Source organism: Psammomys obesus, unplaced genomic scaffold (genome assembly GCF_907164565.1).
Source record: "Psammomys obesus unplaced genomic scaffold, mPsaObe1.curated_primary_1811, whole genome shotgun sequence".
Taxonomy (NCBI): Eukaryota; Metazoa; Chordata; class Mammalia; order Rodentia; family Muridae; genus Psammomys; species Psammomys obesus.
In genome coordinates, this window is record NW_026592553.1 from 1 (window position 1) to 12,279 (window position 12,279).

General features: G+C 50.2%; 1 protein-coding gene across 1 annotated transcript; it reads left to right on the forward strand.

The window, feature by feature from the left end:
• Nucleotides 1-520: 520 nt before the first annotated feature.
• Nucleotides 521-3,871, forward strand: LOC129682214 (FYVE, RhoGEF and PH domain-containing protein 3; the record flags this gene model as incomplete). The annotated part of the gene is given in 2 exon segments (XM_055614460.1): nucleotides 521-661; nucleotides 1,289-3,871. Coding segments are annotated over 2 exon segments (402 nt in total), but the record flags the coding sequence as incomplete, so codon positions are not given.
• Nucleotides 3,872-12,279: the final 8,408 nt, after the last annotated feature.

Consider the following 12,279-nt stretch of genomic DNA (forward strand, 5'->3'; position numbering starts at 1 on the left):
TCTTTCTTTCTTTCTTTCTTTCTTTCTTTCTTTCTTTCTTTCTTTCTCTTTCTTTCTTTCCTTCCTTCCTCCCTCCCTCCCTCCCTCCCTCCTTCCTTCCTTTCTTCCTTCCTTCCTTCCTTATTTATCTATCTACTTTTGTATCTATCATCTTGCTGTGTAGCCCAGGCCAGCCTTGGAGTTGGAATCCTCCTGCCTCAGCTTCCCGAATGCTGAGATTATAAACACATATCATCATGCCTGGCTTCCCCTTCATATTTGATGTCCTAACCTGGAATGGTCTCAATCTCCAAAAATGGCCTAGCACCAAGCCCTATTTGATAGCTATTCACTCTCCCACTGGCCTCCAGTGACCCTTAGAACCATATAAAGCTGGCCCCGGCCTGTATGCAGGCCTCAGATATGTCTCTGTGGTGGTCACCTCCTTCCAAGCATGGGTCCTGGTCCAGCCCCAGCCTCCTCAAAAGACAAAGAGATCACTACAGGTGAGACTACTCCAACCTGTTTTTCTGTCTCCCAGAAGCCTCCCTCTGTAGATTCTCAGCCCATGCTGCTCTGTGGCACCCTCCATCTATCAGACAATGGTACAGCCTGGAGTGAGGTGTGGGCAGCCATTCCTGAGTCACATCCCCAGGTGCTACAACTGCTGGCCGGCAGTCAGGTAAGTGTCCCTGTCCTTGTTCAAGCCCAGGGCTATGTGCTATGAGATGTCCCTGCTATGAGCCTGAAGCCTGAAGTGGTCATTGCATGTCTGGGCCACTTCTTTGACCCTCTCCAGCTATGTGACCCGGGCTTGAGCTTTTCCCAATGCCCTCAATAACCCTCTGCTCCCCAAGCACGGAAGACAGGTCCCTGTACTATAAAAATCCAAAAAACAGCCAGAATGAGAACAGGCATAGGAGGGGACATAGGGGCTGGGCCCTCTTCCCCACACATTCATTCAGGAATGAATGAATTCACCCCTCGGTTCATTCATACATGTTGGGCAGATTTGTTTGGGCACTGCTGAGCTTTGCCCTGCCACTCTCAACTCCTGTTGCTAAGTAACAGGGGCTATTCTGCCTCACCTACCCAGGGACAGGGATTCTGAGAGAAGCCATGGTTCAGGGGAAGACCTCTGCTGAGATTTGTTGAGGTAGAAGGAGCCCTCACAGCACCTACCTGAGAGCGCCGATTGGGCAGCTTGTGCTGGTGACTGGCTGCAGAGTGTAGGGCTGGGCATGTCAGCCTGTTTGGGTGGCTACTGGCATGAGCCGGAGGCCCCACTGACCCTCTCTCTTTCCTACAGGCTGGCAGAGTGCTGCACACCATCCCTCTCTCTGGCTGTCATGTAATGGTGCCAGACGGCGAGACGAGGCAGGAAGCAGGGAGCTACCAGCATGTGTGGAAGATACATCAGGGTCCACAGACCTGGTGGCTGAGCGCCTCCTCCACAAAGCTGCGGCAGTGCTGGCTGGAAGCTCTGAGCAATGCTGCGTGTGGGGACATGGGTGGGGACAGACCGGATGCCTCACAGCCCCAGGCTGCAGCAATCGCTGACACTCCATGAGCCTCCAACTGTCCTTCACGCTATTGTGTTTGGCCTGTGTTCTTTTATGGGTGACCTTAGAAGTCACACGAAGGGATGAGGACTCCTGTGAGCACTGAGGATGGACTGATGGCCCAGAGAAGAGTAGCTACGGGTCCAAGATCACTCAGCAAGTCTTAGACAAGAGTTGGGCTCCTAGCTCTAGCCCCAGCGTTGTGATCAGAGCCGGGAAGAATGTCCCCTACAAAGCAAATGTCATCTGAGCTGGTTGAGTGATGGTACCAGCTCTCAAAGGCACAAGGAGGCTGGATGGGCTCTGCCCAAGAGCCATCATGTCCAACCTGGTGTGACGTCACTCTTGGAAAGGCAGAGCTGTCTGTGGCCTGACCTGGCCTTTGTCCATCTATGCACTGTGTGACCTGCTCCTCTGGGCTTCACTTCCACACTCTGCCCTCTCGTGAAACACTGCTTGTCTACTATTCCTGCTGAGGCCTCGAAGGGCAAGGAGCAAGGGACTTCTTATCCCACCATTCCCAAACAGCCACACTCAGAGACTGCGGGGAAGCCAGCCCTAAACCACGTGTGGCAGGTTTGTGAGGTTCCAGACCGGCCCCTCTGTGAGCAGGTGCCATGCTTGTCGGCATAAATGAGTTCTGGCTGTCACAAGTGGCACAGCCTCGGCACCTTCAACCCCACCTTTCCAGGGTTCCCCTCAAGGCAAGTGCTAGTAGAAGAATGTGTACAAAGGTGACAAAATGGCATGGACCAAACATTTGTGATACAGAGCAGTTCTGCAACCCTGATGCTGGAGGGTGAGCAGCTAAGCCGTATAACAAGGGTAGGGGTGCTGGCACTCAATATGTGAGGACGTGACAAAGGTCACAGGGCTCAGGATGCTGTTTGCCTCTTGGGGAGTAGGAAATGTAGGCCAGTGATGGTCCTTCAGGATTCCAACCCTGTAGCATCAGCACGGCACTGTGTGGGGACAACCGGGCAAGCATAAGAGACAACCACCGGGTGGGGTGGGGTGTAGAGCCAGAAATGGGTGCTGGTTATAGGTGACACTGGGAAGTACAGATGAGACGGGGCCTCAAGTGCGATGGGGACCGGGGTTGGGGGACCCAGGTAAGGTAGGGTGGGGAAGAAGTCAAGTGGGTTGGAGCAGAAGTGAGGTGGAAGGGGCAGAGGTGAGATGCATGGGGCAGGGGTGCATGGACAGGGTACAAGCAAGGTGAAACAAGGTGGGCAGGGTGCCCGTGAGGTGTCAGGGCACAGCTGAGTCCACGCTAGAGACCCCTGGACTGCTTATGAGCTGCCTTGGGATTGCTTGCAAACACTTGCAAAAACGCTCCGATGTACACTCACCGTCTAGGTGAGCAAAACAGGCAGAGCACCTCCACACTGGGAGGAACACATTAGGAACCACAGCGAAGTCCTCACCCACCAAGTTCCAGATGGGGCAGTGCTGAAGGTGGCCCAGGTGGAACAAGGAGCAGAGGAGGTGCTTTCCTTGACTCGGCACACTGCATGGCGGACACGGCGGGACCGGCGCCAGCCTTCAGCCTCTGGCCACACTGTTTCTTCCTCCTGCTCATAGAGGTGCTGGCCCTTGCAGTTCAAGGATTCCAAGTGTGGATCCTCTGAAGAATCAGAGCCTGGGGAGGACGCATCCTGCCTCCGGGATGCGGACTAGTCAGCCTGAAGTGGGGGGGGCTCCTGGTGTTACCTAAGCAGAAAGGGGTGTAAGTTACCTTTCTTGTTGCTGTAACAAAATGTTAGACAAAAGCACCTCACAGAAGAAAGGGTTTACTTGGCTCACAGTTTGAGGGTACGGTCTGTCATGGTGAACACGTGGCCGCACGAGTGCTGGCTGTATTCTTTCCGTGGTCAGGAAGCAGAGGGATGGATGGCTGCTTTCTCCTTTTCATTCATTCCAGGATCCTAAGCGGTGGAACGCTGCTGTTCACATTTAGGCTGTGTTTTCTCTTCTCAATTAAACCTTTCTGGAAACACCCTAATGACATGGCCAGAATTTTGTCTTCTTGGTGATGGTGAATCCCACCAGGCTGACAATACCATCTCAAGTCCACCCCTTGTCAATTTGACACTCAAACACATCACTTTTAAAGCGTAACATTCTGACCTTGGAAAGCCTCATGTTCATTTCATAAAGCAATATGCATTTAGCCTGTCTTCTAGAACTTGCAAACTCTTCACGGTTCTAATTAACGCGCCTCCCACCCTCCCAAGGGGTAAGTGCAGAGACTCTGCTGAGTCTCGGGCAATCTAACTGTGAGCTCCTGTGAAATTAAAAAACAAATAAACAAAGTAAACCACAAGCTACATACTTCTAATATGCAATGGTACAGAATAAGTGATCCGATTTCAAAACTGAGGGGTGGGACAGGGGAAGGAGACTGGACTTGCTGTTCTTACAGAGGACCCCAGACTGCAGCACCCACGTCAGGTGATTCACAGTTGCCTGCAGCTTCCGTTCCAGGGGATCTGACGCCCTCTTGTGGCCTCTGTAGGTACCCACATGTATGTAAACACAAATGCACATACACAAATGAAAAAAGAAGTCTTCAAATATGAGGATTAGAGGCGCAACAAAGTAGGCCTGAACCAAAGGGAAACCGTATCCTAGCAAGATAAATGCCAAATCTTGACCTGGGCTGCAGTGGTATCACCTGGGATTGCTTGCAACAGCCTTGGACAGTTTCTCTCCTCCACTTCATACAGAGACACTCCATACAGAGACATCTCACAGGCCTGGCATCTCCAATATCGTGAAGATATTACAACTCTAGGCTCTACCTTCACACAATGGACTTTCATATTTAACCACAACAGACATTGTCTGGCCTCAGCTGCTTTCTAGGGTCTCCCAAAGTAATATAAGCCCCCCAAGCCTGGAAACTCTTGCATCTTGCATGCCTACCTGCAGAATGAGCACTAAGGTCTGCTTCAGGCTCCAGATGTAGTCTGGCTTCCTTTTTCCACAGACATAGGGGCTCTTGTGCCGGGGTGGCTGAATCAGGAAACGCTTGCCTAGGGGGTTGTTCTCAGGCAGGAAACCTCAGCATCTTCACCAGCTAGGCTCCCTCCTTTCAAATGGATTTGCCATCTCAAGGTGGAGCCTTCCATGGTGGAATCTTTCATTCAGGATACCTAGCGGTGTGCTTAGGTTTCTCCTTAAGGGTGTCAATGTCTTTAACAATGGCTGCTTTCCCGGCCAGAACACTGGCTTCTTCCCTCCGTCCCGGGGAAGAAAGGTCAGCTTCCCACACAGCTTGCTGCAGGCTAGTCTGGGTGTTGGAATCATAATTCATCCTTCATAGTGCAAACTGCGGCAGCGAGAGAGAGTACACCTGCCTGAAGTGGCACCATGAGTGAGGGCGCCAGCTGGGGCTCACTTCCTGGTCACCCACTTGTTCACTTCTGCCACACATCCTGAGAGCCAGCCTAATGGAGGAGTGTTGAACCAAAGTTTTTTTTTTTTTCTTTCTATGCATGCTCCAGCTCCCAAACGATGAGACGGAGACCTAGTACATTTAACAACACACTTTAGACCACTACAACCGTTCAGATGTTGTTCGATTCTGCCTACTTCCCAGCCATGTGCCCCACGCTGCTTGCCCTCAAGTCTCACCCCAGCCACTCCTGCTCCACCTTTGTTCTCGGCAACTTTTCATGGCCCATTGCCTCTCATGGCCCAGCAACCACCTCCTTCTCCTATCTCCCCACCCCCACCTGGGACCCCAGACTGGGAACGGAAGTCCCACCCACTGTGTCCTCCACCCAGCCATAGGCTCTTCAGCTTTTTTATTAACCAATCAGAGATAACTGTGGAGTAATTTTTACACAACGATGAGACAGAGGATTCCTCAACAGCGATGGCACTAGCAGAATCTGTTAGCATTTAGCTCACTGCCAGGCTCAGTAATTAGCGGTACAGAGACACGCCTCAAGACGACGAGTGTGAAGGCCACCTCTACAGGGGAGTGGACATGCTGGATGCCAGCTGGGCTTCTGGGATCAGAGGTTGGATATTATCCGTGGTGCTGGCCCTGCCACCCTTCCACCCTTGTTTTCTCCTGCTGACCCTGTCTCCGCTGGCCTCCCATTTCAAGCACACGCTCAACCTCCCAGCCTGCAGAACCAGCTGGCCTCCTGCCACCTCAGGGCCTTTGCACCTGTTGCTGCCTGTCCTGGCATTGACAGCCCTCTTCCTATGAGACCCTATTTGGCCTCCAGTGAGAGCCCTAGCCCTGGTGTAGCCCTGGTCCTCCCACCTTCCTGTTTGAACTCTTAACTCTGTTATTTATTCTAGTGCTCCATGTGAAACTGGAGCAGCAAGAATGGGCTGGGATGGCTCAGAAGGTAAAAATGTCCCCTCTGAGGACCTGAGTTCATAGCTTCAGATCCCACAGAAGAGCCTGGCATGGCAGAGCCCTGAGTACATCTGTAATCAAAGTGCTGGGATGGGCAGAGAGAAAGAGACAGATCCCTGAACCTCACTGGACAGCCCGCCTAGCCACGCTAATGAACTCCAGATTCAGTGGGAGACCCTGTCTCAAAAAATGAGGTACACAGAGATTGATGAAGACACCTGATATTGACCTCTGACCTCCACATTGGGGACCACACACACACACACATATGCACACATACATATATACATGCATACATACATAAATACAAAACACACACATACATGCATTTGCAGCCTCCAAGCAGAGCCTGGCATACAACAGGAGCTCAGTGAATATCCGCAAGCCGCTTGGAAAAGCTCAATGTGGTCCCTCAACACTTTGGACCTGGAATCCTCAGTGTGAAGATGGAAAAAAAAAAAGAGAGAGAGAGAGAGCGACTGCCCAAGGTTGAGGATCCCCATGTCCCCTGCCTCAGCCAGGGTTCCCAAGGCATCAGAGACAGCTTTTGCTCACACAGCAACTTCTACTGTAGAGATGGGGAAAATGAGTCTCAGACAGCCACCATACCCTAGCACAAGATAGACAGGAGTTTGGACTCTGGGTCAGACTCCAGATGTGCCTGCATCTCACTCTTCCATGGAAGCAGCAGGGCTGGACCAGTGCCTGAAGCTCCCAAATTCTAGGTCTTCCAGAATGCTGCCCACCAACCCTCTCTGCCTTTAGGGTTTGGGCATTAAAGCACCAGTTGCTCCAAGACTTCTCTTGCTGTCCTTTAGCGACCAGTCAAGGCAGCGGCTGTCAGGGGCAGGGAAGTGCTCGCCTTTGTCTAGATAGACAGGTCTCAGGGGTGTGGCAGGGAGAAGCCTGGGCCAAGCTGGCAGTCATGGAGGCTGCTGCATGGCAACCCCACGGCTGGATCCTTCAATGGCCACCTTGAACTGTCTTCCTTGCAGGGTTCCTCGTGGGCATGGGTGAGACCAGCTGTCCATGGGTGGGGTCTAAGCCTGTCCACCCTTCTCAGCATTGCAAGGCAGTCCTCCAACAGGCCATGGCTGCTCACCCATAACACGTCTCCCATGCTCATCCATCACTACATATGAAACATTCCTAGGGGGAAGACTGAGAGAAAGGATCCACCCAGACAACAGGCTCCTTCTCCCAAACCAGGGCTCCACCTCTTGCTCGGTGTCATGATGCCAGGGCTTCAGGTCTGGGTGGGACAGGTGGGAGGCAGCCAGATCACAGCAGACTTTGGGAAATGAGCAGCCCCCACCATTCTACACATTCCAGACCATAATGCCAGGCCTCCTTGGCCCACCCAGCCCAGGAATCTCTGAGTTGGATGCCTGCTCCCAGGTAGGAACAGCCTCCTGCAAACCTTGGGAAATCTGCCTCCTAACCACCAAATGGACAAGGTATGGTCCCACAGCAACCCTGGACCATCACCCACCCTATCAGTTTGCCCTTGGTCTAGGGGATTTAAAGACCTCTGCCCGCTGGGACGTAAGGAACCCATGCTCAGAAGTTGCCTTGGATAGGAGCATTGCCCAGATATCTCTGAGGATGGTACCCATCCTCTCTGGAATCTTTGTTTCCTCTGTGCTTTACTTCCCTGCTTGCCAAGCCAAGAATGTGCTGGCCAGGGATTGGACTCAGCCATCTCTGACCAGTGGGGGCAAGACACAGGACAGCAGGAGACTGTGCCAACAGGTCGCAGGAACAAGAATTATCTCAGAGAAGAAGTAGGGGCTAGGGAGGAGGGAGGGGTTTATGGGGGGATGCAAAGTGAATAAAGTGTAACTAATAAAAATTAAAAAATATATAGAAGAAAAAAAAGAAGTAGGGACTGGGATGTGTCACTGAACCCCGAATTCTGGGAAAGTCAGGAGCATGCTAAGACATGAGCTCCCTGCCTTGCATCCATTACCTGTGTGGATAATATCCACAAGTATCCAGTTCACTCAGTCCCAGGGCTTGGCTCATGGTGGCCTTGTGACTCAAAATGGAGAGTACTACAACCATGGGAAGAGGAAGCTACCCAAGAGTTTAGGCCATTTTGGAATCAGGAGGAAGACATTCTCATGGAGTTCCAAGCAGAGACAGGCTTGGAGACAGAGAGCAGGGACAGGCTGACCTATGATTTCACCTCAGGCAGAGACACCAGAACTTCAATGGTCTATTAAATCAGACCTCCTACAGCTGACCTGCCCTACACGGCAGCTGCCAACACCCAATGTCTGTTAGAATCTCTTGCCGTGCCCACATTTCCCAGAACCCAGAACCCAGGCTCACAGCCCTTCAGAGAGGGATGAGGCCCTTTCTCTCCTGTCGGGGCCACACCCACCCTCCAGGAAGCTTAATCTTTGGGCCCAACAACCCACAAAACACTACCACCCCCCTTTTCTCATGAGTCTCCATGCCAAAAAGGGGCTAGGCTTTCCCTTTCTGTTTTTTTGTTTGTTTTTGGTTTGGTTTGGTTTTGAGACAGGGTTTCTCTGTGTGGCCTTGGCTGTCCTAGACTTGCTTTGTAGACCAGGCTGGCCTTTAACTCACAGAGATCTACCTGCTTCTGCCTCTCTGAGTGCTGGGATTACAGGTGTGTACCACTGTATCTGGCTGGGTTTCCCTTTTTTTTTTTTTTTATCAAAATTCAAAAATGGGTGCTGGAAAGATGGCTCAGAGGTTAAGAGCACTGTCTGTACTTTCAAGGGTCCTAAGTTCAATTCCCAGCAACCGCATGGTGGCTCAAACCATCCATAATGAGAACTAGTGCCTTCCTCTGGTATGCAGGCACACATACAGTAGAATACTGTATAAATAATAAATAAAGAATATATTTTTTAAAACCTCAAAATGTAAATTATTACCTCCTTTGAAGAAATGCAACTCCTTTCTCCAAAGGATAACTGGAAAACTGACAGCCCCCAAATCCACCCATTTCTAGGGGGAGATAATTTCTTATCTCAAAGCAGTACACTTTCAGGATCCAGGAATTAATCCCGGCTATGTGAAGCTGCACCCTCTGTCCTAGCAGATTCTCATTGGGGACAGCGTCCTCCCTTCCTCTCTTACAGAGGAGGACCCGTCCACTCCTCCTAGAAGCAGATACTGCAGGATGGGTTCCGGCTCAAGGAATTGATTTGGAAGGCGATTAGAGAGGTGTTAAGCAAGGCTAAGGAGGAAGGACACGAACATGAGGTATAAGGTGTCGAATGGTGCCTCTGATTCCTGTCTTCCTGGAACCTCAGATGTGGTCACTGCTGTGATGTGTGAGGTGTGGGGCTTCAGCAAGGCCTAGGATTCACTCAGCCACAATGGCAAAAAGACAAGGTTTATTACGGAGCCTAGATACTTAATTGCGGGACCGTTTTGGCCTGCCAGCTGCCCCTGTGTGAAAGCTTGGCCTTGGCTTAGGCTTGTTCCCAACTAGCTCCTATAACTTTTTGTTTTCCCTGTGCAGCCTTGGCTGTCCTTGACTCAGCCAGCCTTTTCAGACCAGGCTGGTCTCCAACTCACAGAGATCCACCTGTCTCTGCCTCCCAGAGTGCTGGGATTACTTAAATTCACCTGCTTATGCTAATCTAAGGTCTGCCACATGGCTCTTTACCTTTCCTCAGTACCAGCACCTGGTTCTTCTGGTTAGCAAATCCCCGCGCCTAAATACCAAAGTCCGACCTGTTGTCAGGTCGCTGCCGGTACAGAAGGCAGCATTTGAATAAAACAAAGACAACCTTTACTCAGGGAACAAAATGATTATCCAACAGTAACTAGTGTATCTCACAGGGCCAGGAGGAAAGAGAGCATTTGGGAACTGTGTCTGCGGGAGCCCGCAGTGCTGCTCAGGGGAGTCCCCTGAAACACCAGCAGGGTTCATCGGAAGGCCGCACAGCGAAGCGCCACAGGAAGGGTTTGTTTTGAGGGTGCAGTCTGTCACGCTGGGGAGGGTCACAGCAGCAGGAGTGAGGAATGCTGGTGCTCCGCCCACTTTCTCCTTTTTATTACGGCCATGGGGTGGTGCTCATGGCACCTGAGATGATTCTTACTTGTTCTGAAAATGCCTGCACGGACACATTCGGAGCCGTTTCCTGGTGGCTCTTCATCCAGTCAGGCTGACAGCGATGGAGAACCATCACAGCTAGCAGGGCCTCGAAGTCAGGGAAGAGACCAAAGGCTCAACCATCTCAAGGAGCAAGTGGGGGAAAGATGCCTGAAAGATGCAGGTCTCATTGTATGAGCCTGAGACCGGGCAAACGGATGGATACCAACATGGCGGTAATAGGAATGAGAGGGCTGGGGCTGGTGGATTGCCGCATAAACCAGATGGCCATGCCAGCAACCCCAGCCACACACAGGAGGCAGAGGCAAGAGGATAAGAAATTCAAAGCCAGTCTCTATTGCATAACAAATTCAAGGCGGGGCTGGCTACATAACACTATCTCACTACAGACAGACAGACAGACAGACAGAGAGACAGAGTAAGGGGGGAAGAAGACAGAGACAATAGCCATACTAATTAGGAAGGTCCTTAAATTCAATGGTTTGTGTTTTTTTCAAAAAGGACACACAGAAACATAGGACAGGGGCCACTAGACAACAGAAGCAGAGAACAGAGTGATGGGGCCCTAAGACAAGGGGTTCTGATGGTTTCTTGGAGTCAACAGAAACTAGAAGACACGGGTAGAATCATTCCCTGAGGTTTTCAGAGAAAAGCCAAGCAAAAACCTCACTTTTAGACCTGTAGCCTCCAAATCAGTGGTTCTCAACCTATGGGTCACAACCCCTTTGGGGGTCAAACGACGCATTCATTGGGGTCACAGAAAGCACAGATACTTACACTGTCATTCCTAACAGTAGCAAAATTATGATAACTAATTACCACAAAAATAACTTTATGGTTGAGGGTCAGCACAGCATGAGGAACTGAAGTAAAGGGTTTCTGCATTAGGAAGGCTGAGAACCACTGTTCTAAGCACAGAGGGCAAGCATCTATGATCCTAAGCTGTCAAATTCGGTAATCTGCACAGCAGCACTACGAAAGGATGCGGCTGATTGTGTTACAGGTATGCTCATGCGGTATGGGGGAAGGGCATGAGTGCTCCTAGGGATGGTGGAGAGGAAAGTTTATTGTAGATAAGTGGGATGGCATAGCCAGAGGCAGAGACATCTGGGAGAATCCAGTGTGCTCATAACCAGGCTGAGCTGAGCCATGTGGGGAGAGGGGGAGGGGAAGGGAGAGGAGAGAGGGCATCCAGGCTCAACAGCCAAGAGGCTCAAAGTTATAAAAAGAGAAGATGAAAAGGACCAGGTAACCAAAATAGTTGATTATGTAGGGAAGGGCAGCTGGGGGAGAAGTAACCCAGACTCCTGGGCTAGAGAGTTTAGGGTAAGGGGCAGGGAACGCCAGCCAGGAGGGCCCTGGAGCAGGGAGAGACTGGAGATAGCAGGTCTGCTCTGACATGTTAAGTAGGCACTCAGCAGTTTCTCTCAGGTCTGAAACCTAACAGGTAATACACATAGCATGGAATACTATTCAGCTCTAATAAAAACAAAATCACAAAAATTTCAGGAAAGTAGGTGGATGGTGTTAATTGAGGTTACACAACTTCAGGGGGAAAATGTGTGTTCTCCATATGCAGAACCTAGCCAATAATATATGTATATATGTAAACAAATGTACAAGTGGGTATCATACAACACGAAAAAAAGAGAACAAGAAAGCCTAGATATTAAAAAAAATAAAAAAGAAATAAAAAAGAGTGTAGATATTAGAGGTGAGGAAGAACTAAATGTAGATAAGAGACATGAATTATGAAAGAGGATAAAAAGCTAATGAGTTTTTTAAAATATTTATTTATTTATACACACGAGTTCATGCCTGTGTGACAGAAGAGGGCATCAGTTCACATAATAGATGGTTGTGAGTCACCATGTGGTTGCTGGGAATTGAATTCTGGACCATCTGAAAGAGCAGACAGTGCTCTTAACCACTGAGCCATCTCTCCAGCCCAAGCTAATGAGTTTTATAGTTCTACTTTGTCATTGATTTTTGTGTGTTTTCATGGTAGATAGGTGTATAAAAATATATTCCATATTGAAAGTGTAAAATCCAGTGCAATGCTCCACAGCTCCAGGATGACTGTTCTAACTGTATAGAAATGTGCTGAGTTACATAGTCTTTGTATCTGGTTAATTTTTTGTTTTGTTTTGTTTTTCAGGACAGGGTTTCTCTGTGTAGCTTTAGCTGTCCTGGACTTGCTTTGTAGACCAGGCTGGCCTTGAACTCACAGAGATCTACCTACCTCTGCCTCCCTGAGT